General features: G+C 51.6%; 1 protein-coding gene across 1 annotated transcript in view; it reads left to right on the top strand.

The window, feature by feature from the left end:
- The window catches only part of NATD1 (N-acetyltransferase domain containing 1), a 37,752-nt gene extending 17,383 nt beyond the window's left edge, over window positions 1-20,369 (top strand). Inside the window, exons 2-3 of the mRNA XM_048866758.2 lie at window positions 8,095-8,213; window positions 15,536-20,369. Coding sequence (XP_048722715.1) covers window positions 8,095-8,213; window positions 15,536-15,652 — 236 coding nt within the window. The 3' untranslated portion in view covers window positions 15,653-20,369. The remainder of the gene's footprint in view (window positions 1-8,094; window positions 8,214-15,535) is intronic.
- The last annotated feature ends 800 nt before the right edge of the window (window positions 20,370-21,169 follow it).

Here is a 21,169-nt window from a genome sequence, read left to right as displayed (position 1 = left end):
TGGAAAAATCATCTCTTCGATGTTTCTTTCCATCTGAAAAATGCAGTTCATGTTCTGGCCTGTGGCTGTGTCAGATTCAGTCACACAGGGGACACATGACAATAATAATAACCAATTCATGCATCTCCCCACCTCCCTGCGCTACACACAAGAAACGGGGTTGGTGCAACGTTAAGGTTGCAAAGTGGAAATGGCATACACACAAAAAGACAAGAATGATAAAAGAGAAGGCCTCAACAGCCATGTGAATGGGATTGTATTGTACACTCCATTTTGGTATCTTTATGCTATATGTTTAATGACACAGGTGGTGACGCTGCAAAGGGGCATAAGCATGTGTCCTGCTGATTTCAATGGGATTCTGTGAAGGACAAACCGTACAGCTGCTGGGCATAGCCATTGCTGGATCAGGGCCTTATGCAGTACCATATTAATCTACCATAAGCATTTGGGCCTTGATTAAACAAAGACCTGAAGCATGTGCTTAAATTCCATTGACCTTAATGGAGCCTGAGATATTCTGCTGACTCAAGAAAATGTGAAATTACAAGCTGGGCTGGTAGTTCTGCCTATTGTTAAGGTTGCTTGACACTTCCCATTATAAGACTGTTGTCAATTGCTTATAACTTTGCCAAACTTTAACCGTTTGGGCTGAAACTTTCCATGTTGGGTTTCTGCCTCTGGAAGAATTTAAAAAATAAATAAAATCAGACAAAACAGCTCGGCCTTTTCCAAGAACGAGGCTAGGGGAAAACACATTGCTTTGCCATCTAAAAAAAATTCTGGCAACCTTTCCTTTGAAAAGTTGTAATGCCTCCATGCCATTGAGAAGTGCCTTGAAATTTGGTAGCAGGGTGGTCTTCGTGTCAGAGATGTGCCTTTTGCCATCCCTAGGAAAATCTGCTCAAATCTGGCCAAGTTATCGGCCTTTGAAAAACTTCTACTTACGCATGCCCAGTAGAGCCTTGTTGGAGTTTAATGCCTACGTTCATGAAGATTCCGTCCTCACTGAGCGTGCTCGAGCCTCACATGGTTCCTAGTGTGCCATCCCATCAGAACGACTGAGCATGCTTCTCCGCGGGGCTGCAGCGGGCATGGATGGGGCTGGCAACCATATATAAGAGTAGAGAGTCTCACACTCTCTTTCCTGTGTGTTATGGAGTGGGATGTAGGGGGTCTGGCCTAGTGGTCAGAGCAGGAGTTAGGTCTAGTGGGCGAAGCAGGTGTCCAGACTGGGGAAGAAAGCCAAGGGTCAGCACCAGAGTCAACTGCCAGTCACCAGAGCCAGGGGTCAAGCCAGAGTCAGAACCAGAAATCGAAGCTGAGGGTCAGACCCGAGGTCAGATGCCAAATGCCAGAGCCAAGGGCTAAGCCAAAGTCGAAGTCAGAAGTTGGAGTTGGAGCCAGGACTGGTCACTGAGGATTGGAGGCGAGGTGTGAGGGCAGGAGGAAAGGCAAGGAACAAGCATGGAGCAGGAGCATCATGGGAACAGGGGGTAAGGCAGGAGCAGAGCAGGAATCAGGAACAGGGTTGGGTGCAGGAGGCAGGCACGAGCAGGGTCCAACACAGCCACAACAAGAAACCACCTTGTTGTTCAGACAAACTTCCTCCTGGCTTAAATAGTGTAGTTGGACCAATCAGTGGAGCCATGCACTCCTCCGATCAGAGCTCCCATGGATGATGCCTTGACGGGAGCTATAGTCCTAGTAACTTCTCAGCCCACCAGGTTTCAGTAGACATTGGGTGGAGACCAGGATGTGGTGGTGGCAGCTGTCTGGGGACTCCCAGCCCTGGGTTCAAGACCTAGGACATCACATAGTGTTTTCAATTACACCCACACCGGCACCCAGCCAGCATGGAGAAGGTAGCTGCCTGATTCAAATTCATAGGGACAAAAGCCCTGGACTGGGGTGGGGTTTGAGGAGACTGAGATTGGAAGTGGAGAGGAGGAAACTGGGAAGGGAGGGGAATATAACCATGACTGGAAGGGGAGAGATGGCTCAGACAGAGAGCCAGGAGGGAGGAATTGGGACTGGATGGGCAAGAAGACTGGAAATAGTGGAGAGAATGGGATTTGGAGGGGGAGAGTAAAAATGTCTGGGCAAGGATGCCAGGACTGGGATGAGGAGCCAGGGCTTGGGAAGAGACATGACTGGGCCAGGTACAAGATGGAAGAGGTGGGTAGAAAGGATGAAGCTTTGGGGGAAGTTGGAGAAAAAAGGGTCTGTGCCCACTTCTAGAGGCTGGAATGGAGCTCAAGATTGCAGAGTCTCACCGTTCCTTTGCTGTCAGCAAATACCTGTGAAACCCACTGGGGCAAAGTGTGTAGTGTGTGTCTTATTCCCTTCTAGTGCTGGTCCACAGAGAGGATGACAACATACTACTGCTATAAGTGACTCCATTAGCTCAAGTAGTAGAGGTCTGTGCAGTGGATCTAAAGATTGCAAAGCTGCTGATGATCCATGGGGCTGTCAATATGATGCTGCATGAAGCAATGTGTATTTTCAGTTTGTGTTTTTGCCCTAGGAAATTACACACACACAGAAACAGGTAAAAGAACATTCAGGTTGCAAAGTCATGCACTCAGAAGTTGGGCAAAGCCAGAATAATTCTGTGCAACCTTAATTCAGCCACCTTCTGTTCTGCAAATGCATTATGATACAGTCTTTAATTACATGTTCACATACTTTTTTTTTTCGACAGTAATTTTGTTAGCTCTTCAATCAGCATAATATTGTATCTACTTTGGAAAATTCTAAATTGATCATATGAAGGGGAGGAAAAAGCATGACAAAAGCTTTTACTCTGACAAAAAAACCATCCAGGCATCCTTTATCCAACACTTCAAAACAAAACAAAACACAAGATCAACTATTTCCTTTGTGGGTCACTTGGAACCTTAATTTCTTAATTTCCTGATTTTATGTAACGCTTAACTGTGCATCCCTCACACCGTCTTTTGCATTTAATTTGCTCCCTTTTTAAAAACGTTGATAAAGCAAGAAAAGGCAAAACGAGACCAATCCAGCTATTCAGGTACCAAAGCTTCCGAATCTTGCCAGTGAAGCTTGTCAGGCCCTTGCTCCAGAGCCGTTCTGCTGTTGGAGGGACCAAGTTCCCGTGACTTTCCCCAGTTTGTAAATTGCTTTAAGCAATAAAGCCACGGCATGCCCGGGTGGATGCCTGCACCCCCATGGACTTCAGTGGGGCTCTTCATGGACCTTCCACGCAGGATCAGTGCCTGTGCACGCTCAACTGGCCGTGGACACATGCAGCGTACACCTATGTTTACCTGAGCGCCACTAAACAACTCCATTTTCTACTACGCACTTGGGGCATAATTTTCAAAAAGTCAAACAACAGATGAAACACTCATTTAAAAAGTGTGAGTAAAAGCCTAACACTTCCTGAGAAGAAAGATGGCCTTGCACTTAAGGAGCTGGACTGAAACTTGGGCATCTTGGTTCAATTGCTGGCTCTGCAAATCCCTTATGGTCTGATTCACCCATGTGCTTAAAGTTAAACATGTGTTCGCATGCTTGGCTGAATAAGGATGGTTTGCTAATCTGGGCCTCAGTTCCCTATCTTTAAAATGGGGATAGTAGGTTATTTCTCTGTGTATTCAGATTGGAAATCCTTCAAGGGTAAGACTGTCTCTTGTTAGGTGTGTGTACAGCACCTAGCAAAATGGGGCACCAGTCTTGGCTGGAGTGTCCAGTTGCTACTGTGATAACAAATACAAATATTCAATAAAGATGCTGCCCAGGCCATGGTTTCATATTTTAAGACATCTTTTGCTGCAGTACTCTGTACGCGCATACACGCACATATACGTAATAGGTTTTTATAGAATGAGAAATGTAACTTTTTCCCCCATTCTGCCACAGCTGAAAGGATTTTGCTTAAACTCTCCAAAAAATCAGCCAGAGACCATGGAAATTTTCAACCCCGAAGACGAGTGTGGTGGAAAGTTAGGAGCGTGTGAACAGAGCACTTATAACAAACTGTTTAAAGCCTTTAATTATAGGCTTTAAATTTCTGGCTACTGGTGACTGCTTTAATTAGGGCCCTACCAAATTCACGGCCATGAAAAACGCAGCATGGACTGTGAAATCCGGTCTCCCCCGTGAAATCTAGTGTTTTTTTGTGCTTTTACCCTATACTATACAGATTTCACGGGGGAGACCAGCGTTTCTTAAATTGGGGGTCCTGACCCAAAAGCGGGAGTGAAAGTCAGCTGGTACAGGCCAGTACAGCGTACCAGTAAAAAGTGGCAGCCAGGTACCAGCCTGTACTCAGCTGACGTTAAAGCACTGCTGTGGCAAAGGGCCACTTTAATGTCATTGGTCCTTTGCCCGCCCCCCCCCCCCCGCCCCCGGCTGCTGACAGGGCTGGGGGGGCAAAAGGAGCGGCTGCCCCAGGGCTGCGATTTAAAAGGGCCCGGGGCTCCGGCCGCTGCTGCCACAACCTTGGGCCCTTTAAATCGCTGCTGGAGCCCCAGGCAGCATGGGCCAGGCAGTGTGGATGGGCTGGCTGGGGGACGCTGAGGGAGGCATTTCTCAAGACATTCTTTCCTTTCCTGTTTGTTTTTCCTGACAGCCCCCTGTATTAAACTAAACCAATCTCATACAGTAAACACCCCAGTGTTCATAAATTATCACAGAGCAGCTCCAAATACATGACTGTTTGTTTCCTCCAGTGTGGGAGAATTGTGTATAATTTCCATCCCTGTTTTGCAGGTAGAGCTGGTTGAAGTCTTTACTGTGAACAATGGGCCTGATTCTCCATGTGGGTCATTCCACCAGTGCAGAACGAGTGTGCAAGGCTACTACTCTGTTTTCGTAGGGTCTTATTGCCACTTTGCGCTTCAGAAGATGCAGGGCAGTGGAGGATCAGGACCAGGATTCTCTATAAACTTAGTTGCCTTTCAGTCCATTTCCCAAGCCTGACTTCTTCAAGCGTAAAGGTTTGGCCAGAAACTGGAAAAGGTTGGCTTATTTAACTAGCAAAATGCGGCGTGAGCAGAGATACGATTGCTCTCTGTCAAAACACCAGTGGGTAAACACCAGGGAGGGAGAAGAGCTATTTGAGTTAAAGGACAAAGTCGACTGAGAACAATTGGGGTTAAACTGGCTATGAATACATTTAGGCTGGAAATTAGAAGAAATTTTCTAACCGTCAGAGTGAGGTCCTAGAACAGCCTTGCAGCAGGAGTGGTGTGGGCCGGGAATCTAACTAGTTTTAAGATGGAGCTTGATAAGTTTATGAATGGATTGATAAGACTGGATTGCCTGTGATAGCAGGAGACTGGACTCAGTGACCTCAGTGACTCCAGTCCTGTGTTCCTAAATAGCCAAGAATTTTCCATTTATCTGTTGTTTGTAAGCTCTTTGCTTCAGCTATTTGTGGCGTGTGATTGGTCACTCAGATCACATGGTATTGTTGTTGCTCTCTAACTGGATGGTTAAAACTTTCTAAACGTGCAAATGACACGTGGTGAACCACAGTCGCTCTGCAGTGCCGGGTTTACAACGGCTCCATGGAGCCGGGCCCATGCTCAGAAGGGGCCCCAGCCTGCTCCTCTTGCACTGCGCCCCAAGACCCCGCTGGCTCCCCCCGCCCACCACTTGCTCCTCTCCGCCTGCCCGCTGGCCGACCAAGGGCTCCTCTCCGCTCCTTGGCCCCACCCCCCTGCTCCTCTCAGCCCCCAGGCTGGACCCCAGTGCACCTCCAGCTCCGGGCAGTCTCTGCTTCACACCACCTCTGGGGGCCCCCGTGTCTCCCCGGAGCTGAGCCACCTGGGACTGGTGCAGAAGCCTGGCCAGTCTTGGCCAGGTGGGGAGGGATGTCGGGGGGGCTTGGCTGGGCTGGGCCCCTCCAGGCAAATGCGTCTTGAGGGACCCCGGCCGGGGCAGGTCCTGGCCTGGCTGATCTCGCCACTCCCGAGGGGCCAGAACGATTCCCTGCCCTGGGACCAGCCCTGGGCTGCGCTACTGGCTCAGCCCGGCAGACACGGTCACCTCCCAGCAGGGTCGGTGAGTGCGGCCAGGAGGCAGGGCTGGGGGGAGTGGGTCTGTGGGGAGTCTGGGGGGGGTGCTGGGCTGTGAGGGGGCGGGGAGGATCTGTGTGTGTTGGGGCACTAGGGAGTGGGGGTTCTGTGGGGGTGCTGGGCAGTTGTGGTGGGGCTGTGGGGCAAGGGGGCACTGGGCCCAGGTGGTAGTGTGCAGGGCGCTGGGCATTTGTGGGTGGGCCTGGGGGGGAGCACTGGGCATAGTGGGCCCGGGGAGGCTCTGGGCATAGGGAGTCAGGGGGTGTTGGGCAGGGGGGCGGGCTGTGTGGTGTGACATGGGCCTGCCCCCAAAGAGGAGGGTAATGCTGGCAGCACAGGGCCGGGCAGGCCACTGTGCGTCTGGCAACTGCCAGTTTGTAAATAGTGCCCTCGCCATGGACGGAGCTGGGCTTCCCCTGCCATGCCCCATTGCCCCTGGCTGACCCCTCGCTCCAGGTACTGACCTCCCCGCGCTATGCCCCATTGCCTCCATGGGGGCCCACAAATATGTTTGGCGCCAGGCCCACAGAAGGTTAATCTGGCCCTGTCGCTCTGGTGTGATTTTTGTGAATGAATTTTCATTTGTACTAAAACATGCAAAGCTTGAGGTATGGTAAACGCTTTCACAAATAACCGGTGGCTGCCCACATACTCACAATGTGACTTCATGTAGATCAGCCAACTGCAACTGGCTGGTGAGGGAGACGGTCTTTTCTGATCCATCAGCTCTGTTTGTGGGTTTCAGAAACTTTCTTATGCACGGATGTCAAAATCTCTCTGTTCTGTCTAAATTACTATCAAATTGCAGTGCGTGAGCTGTTGCTGAGAAAATAATGGTAGTTGCCTTTACTTGCCCCCTGCACACCCCGATATCTAATTTGGGTGTGCAAAATTCTACTCATTTGATGTGGGGGATTTTTTTTTTTTGACAGTTGTGCAAAATATCAGTCACTAACTTTTCTTCATCCCAGTAAGAATGAGTGAGTACCTGGGCCAGATCCTGCATAGTCCAGCCCAGTTTGTAATCACGCTCGCACAACATGGGTATGAAATGCTACCATTCTGATCTCGTAGTGTGTTATACTGATTTCTTAGGCCAGTGCAATGATTGCACAAGGGGGAGAGCCCTCTGTGTCTGGACTGGTGAACATTCATGACCATTCGGCAAGGCTGATCTAAATCCTTGGTTCAAATCCCTTTGAGAAACTTTAAGCATAACCTATGGAAATGCAGAATTCAAATGATTTCTCTTCTAATATTGGTCAAATCTCAGAATCTTTCAAATGTATCACACACCACTTTCCACGTACTGAGACCTTTTCCCTTGTATTTGAATTACGAAGAGAAATTAACAGTGTTGTTATTATATATTTGTCATGCATGTTTGTGATGGAAACATTTAATTTTTCCTAAGGGGTGTGTGTGTGTGTGTGTGTGTGTGTCTGTCTGTCTGTTTTCATTCACAGAAGAATTTTTATCCTCTACTAGATCCAAAGTGTTTGAAATGCCAGTTCTGGCTGCCAGATCAGAAAATGCTAGCAGATTTTATATGCCACAGGGGAAAAAAAATTATATTAGAGAGGAAAGATCTGTTTGTTAGGTCACCTAGTCCACCCATTCCCTCCCTCCCCCACAACCTCTAGCCAGCACAGGATTTGAACAATATTTGTACATATTACAAATCATTTCATCATAATATGGTAATTCAAGGCCTGGGGTGTGTGTGGTGGGGAAACCTCAAAGCTATCCCAGTAGGCCAGATCCTGCCCTCGGTTTCACCTCATTTCCATGAAATGGGGAATCGGTGTATAACTAGGAGCAAAATCTGAGCCATTGCATTCCAGTGTGCTAGACTGTGGTGGCCTCCTTCTGTTCCAACAAAGAGATGTTGCAAGCTCCTTCAGCAGAGCTGATCCCTAGATGCCAGGAGTTAGGATAGACACCCGTGCTAGCTTAGCATCACTGTGAGCTGCATTCACCCCGAGCAGAGAGTTCTATCCCCCAAGGCATTTCTGTAACTAAACTCCTGCCTTGCGTTCCGTAGGTTGCCACGACAGGGCAGTGCTGCTCTACGAGTACGTGGGGAAGAGGATAGTGGACTTGCAGCACACAGAGGTACCAGACGCCTACCGAGGAAGAGGAATAGCCAAGCACCTGGCTAAGGTACGACCCAACCAGCCTCTAGAGACATTTTGCCTTCCTTTATGGACTAATATTACTTCTCTCACAATAGCATTTAGAGACCAACTGAGATCAGGGCTCTGTTGCGCTGGGTGCTGTATGTATGCAGAGTGAGCAGCAGTCCCTGCCCCGGGGACCTTTCAGGCTAAAGGGACACGTTGGACAAAGGGTGGGAGAAGAAGCAGAGGCATAGAGATGTGAAGTGAGCTACCAACGGTCAGGCAGCAGATCGGTGGCAGAGCAAGGACAAGAAGCCAGATCCAGTGCCCTAACCCCTGCACCATGCTGCCTCTCAAATGGCTAAAAGCAGCAGTTTGCTTCTGCAGTGTTTAGAACTCACTCAAGTAACCCATTTGACACAACCTGTGAAACACGACCAATTTAGAGCAAAAACCTTAGCATTTTTCCAAATCTTGGGGAAAAAAACAAAACAAAAACCCTCACCTGGCTCTCTACCCCTCCCTCCCAAAAAATCCCCTCCATCTTGGAGGTTTGGATGCAAAACAGAACACTTTGCAAAAAAAGTTGTGAAAATTGACATTCCTGAGCCACAAACTGAATCTGTGAACAGGCATTTTAATGAAATTTTGCAAAAAAAAAAATAAATAAATAAAGCCTTTTTGCCAGGGTCTGTTCCAGCCCAGGCCTGTGACTCCAGGGATTAGCACCATGTCCTTCCAGAAGGGTGGCACGCAGGAACACCAGAGAAAGGGGAGAGGCCATCTCAACAGGGGGTGGGTTGCACCAAAGTTGCCCAGAAACACTCACTGGAAGGGCGCTGCAAAAAGCAAGCTGCCGAAGGAGCAAGGGGAGGCGTGGAGAGGCGCAGCAATGCTCAGAGCCAGGGGAGGCCATCTGGCCAATTAGGGCCTGCTCTAATAAATCCTGATGAACGGCCATGTTCCTTCCGCTCTCCTTTCCCAGCAGTTGGCCCAGCTGCCTTCGCGATTAGTGTGGTTGCTGACTTTTGGCAGTTTGCAATTTCAACCGCCCCAGGCTATGAAGGAATTTCTGCTTCTGGGCTAGTGCTTTTCCGCTGTTCCTGAATGCGTTACTCTCTGAAATGGCTTCTTCGCGCTGCTCTGTCCTTCGTCTTCTCGCTGGATCCTCTTTCTTGGCAGGAAATGTTCCTTTTCCTTTTCCTGCTCCGTCGGCTGAATCGGCCTCATATTGTTTCCTAACTCACATGCCTTGATGCACACGTCACTCCAATTGCTCTCTGCTGTGATCTTTCCATCTCTTCCCTGTAGTATGGAGACCAGAGCTGCGTTCCACGGTGCAAACGTGCTCTGGCTCCTGGCTTCTCCGGTGAGAGAATAACTTCCCTTGATTTATGTTCCTTCCCGTAGTGTAGACTCCTCAAGACCTTCTTTGTTGGCGTGCTGCAGTGTTATGGTGAGTCTGCTGCAGGGGTGGGGGTATCTCTCTCACACACAACCTTTTATTTCCCCCTTCCGTTTGCAGCTTTGGTTCAGGCTCTTCCTTCCCTGAGCCTCTTTGCTTCATTATTCTGTCACGCTAATGAGCCACTCTGCAGCGCAATGGATCCAAAGCATTCTGTGTCTGATCGCTGTATCTTCCCCATGCGCTGTATTTTCTAACATGTCAACAAAGCTTTGGAACAACACCCTTTGTCAAAGTGACGTTTTTGTGGGAGCAGAGCCAAACCACCCCAAATTACAGGCGCTGCGACCCTCACGTTAACCTCTCCTCCTTGCCCCTAATCTTGGCGTTCTTTGTTCATTTCGCTGATTCTTCCCCTTTAAGGTACCAAGAAGAAAAAAACAAAAACAAATCAGCCAACCAGCTTGCAATCGAAGGTTCCCATGGAGGATGGGACGTGCTGGGAATGCACAGGCATGGGGAATGAATGGATTTTTGATGATAAACTCCTTTCTTGTGGGCCTTCTGCGGGACGGAGTCTCTAGGGGCCGTGCTCGTGGCTCAGCTGTTCCTTCTGTTGCCTGATGCAATAATGTAGCTGGGGGCATGTTCCGTTCTCACTGGTGTCCTTCCTGTGTCATCACGGACTCTCAAAAGTGGCTGGCAAGTGTTTTGCCTCTTGCCTGTGTGTGTTGTGGGAAGGAGGACGGGGAGTTTTGTGTAGGCAGCAAGCTGGGGAGATGATAACTTTGGGGGGATCTGGTGTTGTGGGATTTGGAGTGGGGGGTTTTCAGCATTGCTGGGGGTTGGAGGAGTCCAGAGCCTATCACCCCGTCCTTAACAGAAGAAAAGCTTTGCGAAGGTGGCTCTTCCCCCAATGTCTGATTTGAATGGGACTGTGATGGCCGCTCTGCAGAGCGTCCTCCTGTCTGCCCCATTCTCTCCAGGCTGCAATGCCAGGGATGTTCTCGGCTGCCTCCACGCCCTGGTTTCCCCCGGCACAAATCCCAGCTGGTGTTCCTCACTTCCTCCTTGGCTGATGCCCAAGCTGAGTTTGATTTGCGTGTACACCTCCAAGCTTACTCTTCCATGTCACAGTCTCCTCTCCCTTCCTCCAGACTGTCTGTGTGCATTTGCCCAGTCTGTTCATGCTCCATGTTCTAGGCCGGGGGACCCTCGAGCATGTTCTCTCACAACAGTGACCTTGGAAATGATCTCTTACCATTTTCTCATACTTTTTTCCTCCTCCCCCTGCCGTCCAGGGGTTACCAGCTCCTCTGTTACAAGCAGGGCTCCACGTTCAGTGGCACAAGCCTGCCTCTCTATTAGAAATCCTCTCACCCCCATCCTCTTGTAACCCACACACCTCCCGGGTGTGGTGTTCTATCCCAGCCAGTGGCACTGTGGACCACTTAGAGAGAAAGAGATTAATGACTCTGCTCCACAGCCTTAGCTAACAACCAGCCAGCTTTTAGCTCATGCAGTAGGGGCTCATGCACTGAGGTCCCAGGTTCGATCCCGACCGCCAACAACTGGGGTCTGTCGGTGTTACTCTCTCCTGCCTCCACCCATTCTGGATTTATGCTCATGATTTACTTTCCCCTTTGATGGCTTCAAGCAGCTTGATAGACATTCTCTGCTAAACTCCTCGTCTTCAGCTATTTCAGGAATGCTCTGCCCTCAAACTAAATTTCCTGGATATTAAGTTCCCTGCACCCCAGCCTGCCTGCCTCTGTGCTGGTTTCTTGAGGCCTAACTCAATCACTCATACACCTCCGTGCGTTCCTTCTGCTTATTGTCCTACCCTACGTTCTCCCCCTCCTGGCAGCCTCTGCTTTCCCACTCCTTACTGCTACATCGATTCTCCCTCCAAGGCCACCGGTGACTTGTCTTTTATCTGGATTGCCTGCTGCAGGAGTAATGAGCCACGTCACCAGCACTGCTTAAGGAGTCCCACTCTCCCTGCTCCAACCAGGCCTCCAGACGTTGAACCCTCTTTCTTCCAGGCAAGGCACCAATACTGCAGCATCCCAGTTAGGAACATAATCCCTAGAAGTTCTGTGCCTGGCCTTTCCTACCAGGCCTTTCAGCCTGCAGTGCAGGGCAGGGTTAAGTGGCTCCTCCTTATCGCATTGGCCCTAATAAAGAGTTGCTTTCCGCACTGCTGTAAATCTACAGGATGAAGCCCTGAAGTAAGTCTGTGCCTGCCCCACAGCACTTGGTGTCTAAAGGCACAAGTACAGACAAATGGCATGTCTGCAGCAGCGTGGCCAGCTGCGCTCGAGCGCTCCATGGACGCAGGGTGGGGGTACGTTCTCTAGGTTAGCTGCAGAGTGAGCAAGAAACATTGGGCCCTGCTAGATATCACTGCTGGGCTCTGTCCCTGGTGGGTACCAGCCAGCCCCGTTACAAACCTAGGATCGCCCTGGCTACAGACTGTGTTACCACCAACCTTCTCTTTGGGGTGGGTCCCTCACTGCTTCCACCCGCTCTTCCCAGTCCTAGAGCACGCTCCCCTCTGCGAGTGGGGAGTGTTAGCCTGGTGATTCCGGAGCTTGCTCCCTGCTCTGCTTCCCCTGACCCATCCACTCCTCCTCCATGAGGCAAACCTGTTTGCAAGGCCCGGGCTCTGTGTGGCGGGGAACGTGGCCTGCTGCATACGTTCCTAATTCCTGCCGTGCCCACTCTCCCCTCCTGCCGCGCTTGCCCATTCACACCCGCCCTGCTGCATTCCCCATACTCCCTGCTGTACGTGCCCCTTGCTCGTCCCCTGCCTGCTGCTGAACGACTGAGATGCTCAGCCAGCTCGTGATCGTTGTTAGTCATTTATTGTTTCTCCCGTAAAGCTGTACCTCTCCCACCCACTGCTTGGCTCCTGGAGCGTGTGGCTCCTGCCCTGGGGGAGAGCTGCTGGCAGGGACAGTAAGACAGGGGAGCAGTTTTGCAGGACAACTCTCCTCTTCCAGTAGATATTGTAAAGCCTCGCGCATGTTGAGAACAGCCTGCCCCACCTTGGATGCAGATGGAGCTGGCGCCCAGCAAGTGGGTGTCTCTTTGGCTTTTGGGAGGCTTCTCAAATTGCAAAGGCGGAGGGGCGCTAGTTTGGAGTCTCTGAGCAGCACTTCCCTGACGTGTCTAGTACTCATTACTGAGGCACTTGTCGCTAGCCTCTGTTTGCCAGAAGCTGGGAATGAGCGACAGGGGATGGATCACTTGACGATTGTCTGTTCTGTTCATTCCCTCAGAAGCACCTGGCATTGGCCACTGTCAGAAGCTAGATTACTGGGCTGGATGGCCAGTATGGCCGTTTTTATGTTCACTTGGCTTCCCACCGGGTTTTCCAAGCTCGGGGAACGAGGTGAGATGTATCCTTCAGAGATAAGCAGGCTGCCCCAGAAACACCCCCACATGAGCTTCTTAAGTGACACTGCACCACTGCTCCATCAGCAGAGAGATGCCCCTTTTACCCTCCTTGGCACTGTTGGAAGCCCTGTTTTGTTCCTGGCATCTGACAGCTTGGCATGATTGTCCCCTAGCCAGGCCGGGAAGAGGGTCCCTGTAGAATCACAGCCATGTAATGGAAGCAGGGACTTAACTCTTGCTCTGTTGGCTGGGAGACAGTTCACTCCACATGCTCCACTTCAGGCACAGGGGGCTCTCAGCAGCTGGTTTCTGTGATGAGTGACTGATGACTCTGTGACCAGCCAGCCGAGTTCTCGTCCTTCTCGGGCACTGGCTATAGGTATGGAAATCTGCATTCAGGGGTTCCTATTTCTGGCCTCCAAATGCTGTTGGGCAAGTCCCATCACAGCCAGCTACTAATCCAGCCGCCTCCTCTTTCCATCTGAAAATAAAAATACCCTGCTTCTATCCCAGCAGCTCAGATTGGCCCCAGAGAGCGGACGCGGGAGGGATGGTATGAGTATGGGACTAGCAGCCAGGAACTAAGGGCTCCATTCTCCCACTGCAGCATACAAGTTACTCCCTTTGACCTTCAGGAGCCATAACTCCTATCCTGAGCCCTAATTCCGGCTTTGACCTGATTGGGTGAGTGGCCTTGAGCAAGGCCCTTTACTTCCGTGCCTCAGTTTCCCCCTGTAAAAAGGGCCTACCGATCTACAGGAGTACGTCGGGGTGAATTACATAAATGCCTATAAAGAGTGTTGCAGATGAAAGCTCAATATCCTTGCAACGGGCCTGATTCTGATCTGTCGTAAAGCTTGAAGCCAATAGAGTTATAGAGGCACAAGAATAGAATCAGGCCCCCTGCACTATCCATGCCTCTCCTGCAGAGGTTGCTAGATAGGGAGGGTAAATCCTTCTTTATGCTGCAGTTCACACACGTCTCTTACAGCTGCCAGTGTTCGGCTGTAGGTGTTTGCGGGGGTGATCCCGCATCTTGGGTCAGATGAAGCCCTTTTTCCTTCCCACCTCAGAACGTGTGCCCTTTCTACTCCAGCTGGACAGGTTTAATCGCATCATCTGTGAATCTACGTCCAAAAATAAAACGGGGGGGAGGAGCAACTGTCAACTTTCTTTCCCCTCCCCCCACATGCCCACAACCCGGGACAGAGAGGATTAGAACACGTGAGGGGCTGTTGGCTGCCCTGGCCGTGTGGGAGTTCGCTCGCCCTCTCCAGCACTGCTTCATGGCAGGGGCAAAGGGGCAGTGGATGGGGATTTCTCTCTGTATATGTCTTTGATGGAGGGTGGGTCGCTTTGAACCCAGCACATGGGACCAGCTCTGTTAAACTGACGGTCCAGGCACAGAGCTGACAGCTAGCTTGCTGCTTTTCTGCTTGTACCCTCCAGGGACTGCAGGCGCAGAGAGCAGTAATCCCGCTGCCTCCCTCCCCTCTGCATCACACAGAGGGGAGATGGGGACAACTAGCAGCTTCCTTTGTCTGCATGAGGCCAGGGAAGAGGGGAAGGGATGCTGCTACCTCTGAAAGGGGCAGGGACTTTCCCAGCCTGATGGGAAGCAGCAGCAGGCGGGTTCCTAGCTCTGGGGGGGGGGGGGGGGGGGAGTTTGCCCATTCCCGTCCCCATTCTCGGCTAAAACCACATTTGTTTTTTTCCTCTCATGCACGCAGCGGCGGGTCTGTCTGCCACCGCAGCATCTGCTGCAAGAGCAACTTCGCTGCTACCCCTGGAGCGGGCTCCAATGCCGGGGGGCTCTCCCCACCAGCAGCGCTTCATGTGTGGGAAAGGGGGAGAAGGCTGGGGCAGTGAGACACACAGGCCAGCTTCATACAGGCACGCAGCAGGCTCAGTGAGAGTCAATGGGCTGTTCCCGCCGCAGGGGCCCCCGACCCCAAACGTGGGGGGAGGGGGGGACTCTGTGAGTTACCAGCAAACTGTCCCTTGTAAGGGGCCTTTGCAGCGTAACGCAAGTGCCAGGCTGTCCCCCGATGGCTGTCCATTCCGGGCAGCGGCTACATGGGCCCCCCTCCGCTGACAGGAGTGGCTGGCGCAGGAGGGAGTGGCTGCTGGTTCGGCTGATTTCCACATAGTCCTGAGGAAGCATAGATTATGGCTGCTCCACCTCCAAAGCCCCATCTCTGCTGCGCCCTGAGGGGCAGTTGCTTGGGGCAGAGTCCAGCTTTTCTGCCCCAGGTTGCTCCTCCTGCTCCTCACCCCAGAGGGGAGCATGTGGCCTACTGCCTGGCACTGGGGGCTGTCATTGAAACGGCTCGGCACGCCCAGGATTGAGAGATGGCCAGATGCAGGCAGGTTTCCCTTCATGGCACCAGCCCGAAGGGCCCCAGCTCTCAAGTAGTCCTGAGGTAACTTCCCTGGTGCTAGGGCCGCTCCCCCCTGCATGGTCACAGTCAGTCGGGTGTGAGCCGGGATCCCGTTGTAGCTCGCTCCAAGGGGAGTGTGGCATTTGTAAACCCATCTGTCCTCTCTTGTGGTTCTAGGCAGCGCTGGACTTTGTGGTCGAAGAGGACCTGCGAGCTCACCTGACGTGCTGGTACATTCAGAAATACGTCAAGGAGAACCCCCTGCCGCAATACCTGGAACACTTACAGCCTTAAGGCAGGAGGCTGCAGAGCCCGGACTCCTCTGGCAGTAGCACGCCCTGCCCCTGACTGTCTGATGCAGCCTTCGCTTCTGCGCGGTCTCAGGAAGCCCCACGCGCTCTCAGAATCCTTATTTTTTTAAGTGCGGACGTGGGGGCTGCGACCCTCCCAAATAGCACCTGGGCCCTGGTAACGCACGGCAGCCGGGCCCTTCCACAGCTGGGCTGGCTCAGGGTTCTGTTGACAGCAGGCTCCCCTGTCACCGTGCCACAGGGTGGAAGGCGATGGCATCTGTCGGCCTCCTTCAGCAACGTCCTCACCCCTCGTCGAAAGCAAGAAGCTGGCGGGCGGATGTCGGCTTGGGGTAGCCATTGGGCTCCACCTCTCCTCCGGGAATGTGCGGGGCTGCTGCAGATGAAGCCAACCTGAGCTGAAGGGGGATTGTGGAGAGGGACAGGGTCTTACCCACCTTTCATCATGGAGGGGATGGAAGAGTCCGATGATAAAGCGTGACAAGCCAGTCGGTGCCATTTGCTGTGTGGGCTGGAGCTGGAAAGGAGCGAGTTCCGGCCGGTTAGCTCTCTTCGGGCAAAGCAAGGCGCATGAGCATCAAGTCCCAGAGGGTGGAGGATTGGGTCTTAGGGGACTCTCTCTGCATGCTCCAGAGACACTGGGGCCTGGATGCCTTCTGTCCCAGAAAGGGGACCAATGTGAGATGGTCTGTGGTCAGCCTCCGTCGGGGCGGGCAGCATCATGTAGGGGTGCTGAAGAGCAGTTGCTCAGCCCAGACCTCCTTTCAGAAGTCCAGTGGCTTGAGGTGTGGGCAAGGGAAGGGAGATTATAAACTTCGTTACTCCGTCAGGGACAGGAGTGTTTTGAGCCAGTCTGTCATTTTGCTGGATCCTCAACTCCAGCCTGAAGTGGGGGGTGGGACGTTTCCCTGCTGGGGCTGGAGCAGTAACAGGCAGCTGGGAGAAAAGCAGAGGTGGCTGGAGCACACCCTAGGAATACCTGCCATCACCATGGGCTTTGCCTCTCTGCCTCTTTCGGATTCCAAGTGGAGGTGAGTGACAAGGAAGGGACAGAAGCACCATCAGCAAGGGGAAGGCAGGGGTCCCGTGGATGAGCTAAGCAAGCTCCACCATCCCAGCCAACCGCACAAACGTACACGCCACGCCGAGCCAAGCAGGACATGGATCCTTGAGGTGTTCAGGCCACGCCGGGGGGAGGGAGAAGGGAATGCGTCCAATCCCCGTGGAGAAGCAGGGGTGAGGCTGTTGCACTCAATGCCAAATGCTGCCTCCCCAGCCCAAGCTCTGCTCTTCCACTGACTTACTGAGGCTTTGGGAGGCTGGGGCCAGGAGCAGAATGTCCCTGCAGGGCAGGGGTCAGGGAGACAGATGCGGCGCGTCTGCTCCCACCACTGCTCAGTAAATAGCATAGGCCTGGGGTTTGCCCAGGGATCACTCAGTGGTCACTTCCCTCTCTGCTCCCCTGCCCAGCATTGTCCGCTAAACCCTACTGCTAGGGAACCCAGGCACCCTGGCTGCTGAATCCAAGAGCTGCCCGCCCAAGCGAAAGGTGTCAGACTTTTGTCCTCCCCTTTTAGCGCAGCAGCGGGTGGCTGACATGCCAGACAGGGAGCGAGGGGCATGTTCTGCTCCATCCCAGTCTCACACTGATCATTTAGACTTTGGGGTGTGTGTGTGGGGGGGGTTACCCTTCAGGAAGCTCTCAGTGCTCGGGATGTGGAGGGCCACACTCTGCTCCAAGTCACACGGGGCACCATCAGGAAAGTCACTGGGGTTGCCTGGGTGAAACTTGTAGCAGACTCTCCCCCAGCACCCTCAGTTAGCTCACCCTGCTGATGTAGAATGGCTGCAGTGAACTGCAAGGAGCCCCTGTATTTATATTAGGCTAAATCCTGAGGGGTGCTGAGTATTGCCAACACCCGTTGACTCCAGCAGAAATTGCAACACCACTTTGGAGTTGACCCTATTATTATCTCTGGGCCAGATCGTGAAGGCCAAAGTCCTAAACTCCTAATGGAGGCCTGGCCTATGCGATCTCATTTGCTTTTGTTGGACATTATATATGTCTTCTGGCATTAATTCGAGTTGCTATTTTCTTCAGTTACTCTGTTTTTAAATTAACCCTTCTGGTGCTGGCTTCTGCTGCAGAGACAGACCAGTCAGTAGAGCTTCTCTGAAATGCTATTATTCCCTCTCTCACCCGTCATGCAATGCCGTACCTAGGAAGCAAGGGAGGTCTGTTTTGTCCTGTGCACAGGCATGTGAGGCAGTGAAGAAGCAGATCAAGAGTTCCTGCTAACCAGCCCCTCACTACTGCTCCCAGGCTCTTCGGCCACAGCCGGGGCACCACCCCTTTCCGTTTGGCATGTGGGGAAGAAATAACCCAGTTCAGATATTGAACCATGGCTATGCACGGCTTGCACCCTCACATCCTGCTGCTGCATCAGTGGTTGGTGACTGTGCATCTGTGTGCCATATCCTCCCCTATTGACAAGACGTTGTCCCATTATCACTCAGCATCATGGCACTGAGAGGCCCAAACTATAGCCAGGGCTCATTAAATATCTTTCAGGACACTAGATAGACTTCAGAGAACCAGGGAATGGCACTCAGGAGGGGTGTCGATGCTGTTCTCTGCATGACAGAGCACCCACGGGGTAGGTGTCTCAGGCAATTGATAGTGTGATACGGAGCCTTTCACCGCTGGGCCATATTCAAATCCACCCTACTTTGGTAGTGTCTGAAAGTTACAATCTGATCACTGCTCAGGGGTCTAAGAGAAACGAGATGGGTGGAGAGAGGATTCCAGTTCTGTTCCTGGAATCTAAGCTCAAGCCCACTGCAGTCAATGGATAGACTCTTGTTGACTTCACTAGACCGTGGTTCAGCAGCACAGAACAGGTGTCCTCATCGCTGGCTGCTCAGCTGGTCTCTTTGGTAGCAGTCTCAGCAGAGCATCCAGTGACTGAATCAGCATGAAGACTGAACTATCCTCCTTAGACTCCAGGCCAAGGTTGAGGCCCCGTGTGGGGGCTACAGGGCAGGTAGTCGGCCTTGCTGCCAACCAGACTGTATCTGTTCTGCAGACCTAGGACTTCAGACACCAGGGCTGGCACCAGCATTTCCTTCACTCATCTTAAAATGACAGGTTGAAATCTAACTGGCTTGGTTTAGCTGACAATGTCCGATATCATCCTTCCTTGTCACTGTCTCAGCTTCATACCCCTCCCCCCACCCGCAACATCGTTGGCTGGAATAACCCCTCAAACGTGTCACAACTCCAGCTTCCAAAGTGAATGGACCTTTGTCCTGTCTAACGAGGCCGATGACAGTGACAGAAATGCCTCTGATTCATGCTGTCCGTGGTAGTATATTGTTGGAGAGACCGCCCTGAACTTCTCCATGCTTCAGAGGCCGGGGAGTCTTGACTGCTGCTTCTAGGAAATCATAGGGGGAATCTGAAAAGCAGCATGGGTACAGAGTTAAAGGCCCAGTGCTCATGCGGAATCTAAGGTGCTACACACTAGAGTTGTGTTTGGCAAAATACAGATAAGGCCTAGTTAAGATGGGCACGGGCAGATCTGGCTGCATCAAAACTGAAGAATGGTAGAACTGCCCTGCTCATCCCCATCTCCTTCTCCTGTTGCTTGAGATGAGAAGACACTATTGTAACAGTGATCCAGCAGAGTTGCTTGAGACTCGCCCACATGGCTGCCTCGTAGAAGCAAAGTGCTGGACCACCCCCATCATGGAAAACCTCATCCCACTTTTGGTGTTAACTTCTCTCGGGTGTACAGCTTCCAGACATGCAAAGTTATGTCTCCTGCTGGAATGCCCACTGGAGGACTATGGTGTTATCATTATCACATATTACGCTATTGAGCTATTTCCCTGGGAACCTTGGGCCTCCTAGATCAGATCGAGATTGGCCACCCCTGCCTTAAAACAAGCGCAGTACAGGGACTTGCTGCTGCTTCACTCTGAGGTGCTGTCACCATTTCCGTTTCTGATCCCATAGAGACATTTGACAGTGTTTGTGCTCACAGTTCTACTGCTGTATCCATCCACCACCTTTCATTTCTGGTATTATTTGACGTTTGGGAATAGCAATACCTACTAGCCAAGGCAAGTCATTGGTGCTGCTGCAGTCCTCCGTGCTACAGTAATCCATCATTGGCAGCTGGATGTGACTTGCAGGTCCCTGGTGATGGAAGACTCCCCCTACTCCGCTTCCGTCACCCATCCTTTCCTAGCTCATCCCTGTGGGAAGGAGTCCCCCCCACACACACACACCTTGTGATGCTCGATGGTGCTGATTGAACTTGGGGAATCTCAGACTCCTAGACGTTCTTAGAACAAGAATGAGAAAGTGATTTCAGGTGTGTGTTGAGATCACAAAGCTCATTTGAACTAAAGACCTAAGGACTCTATAGGACATTGTCAAACTGACTTCCCTGTCAACCAATTTGAAGCTCCCTCTTTCTTGTATGGCCTCCAGTGTTGTGTTTCCTTCTGTCTAGGGTTGTGTTTTTTTTCCTGTTGAATTAAGTGGTAACTATGTGCCTTTCCTACTCAGGACCTGACACAAATGACCTTTCTGCTTTCATTTGTGTCTAACATTCTCCCTCCCTATCTGTCATACTATTAAACATGAACATATTGCATGGAATACAATACAATAAAAGGTGTGGCTTAACCAATCTGCATTGATGGGGGCTGCTCCTACTTTGGGGAAAGGGATGGATATTTTTGCAATTTTTGCACTGGGACTTGGGAAATCCGGGTTCAATCCCTGACACTGTCACAAAATCCTGGTGTGTGACTTTGGGCTGGTCACGGTTTGTGCCTCCATTTTCCCATCTGCAAAATGGGGGTGCTAGTTCCCTATCCAACAGGCGCTGTTGGGAGGATAAATCCATGATGGGGGGTGGGAGGGTACTCAGAAATTATGGGACTGAAGTACATGTAAATACATAGCTGGATTTTTATTCAGAAAGACACTTCCGTATAAGAGGTGAGGCTTGGTCCCGGTGCTGAGCTGCTGACCTGAACATGGTGCGGTATAGTCATAGATGCTCTGTGGCTGCTCTTGTCTTTTCCTTTCCTATAACAAGGGCTACCCAAGCTCTTTGGTAAACCACCCTCCCTGAGGACAGGGACCCAAACCCAACTAATGGGGAGGAAGGAGAGGCTCCCCTTTGCAACTAACCCATCCAGTTTCAAGGAGTTGTGGACTGAAGCTGTGGAATATTTCAGGGTCGTAGTTAAGGCTGGCTGTACACACCCAGGCCCAGAATCTGAAAGGTATTTAGAAGCCTAACTCCCACTGATTTCAATGTAAATGAGGCTTCTAAATACCTCTGAGGAACTGGGCCGTAATGCCTGCTTCAAGCTCAGTGCTTCTGGAGTCACAGCCTGACCCCCCGCTGCCATCCAGCAGCAGGACCACCAAGATGAGTTCTCTCCATCTGGGGTTCCTACAAGGGCCTGGTAAATTGTA

This window comes from Caretta caretta, chromosome 10, assembly GCF_965140235.1.
Source record: "Caretta caretta isolate rCarCar2 chromosome 10, rCarCar1.hap1, whole genome shotgun sequence".
NCBI lineage: Eukaryota > Metazoa > Chordata > Testudines > Cheloniidae > Caretta > Caretta caretta.
The sequence above is the reverse complement of the archived record's forward strand: the minus strand, read 5'-3'. Positions and strand labels throughout refer to the sequence as shown.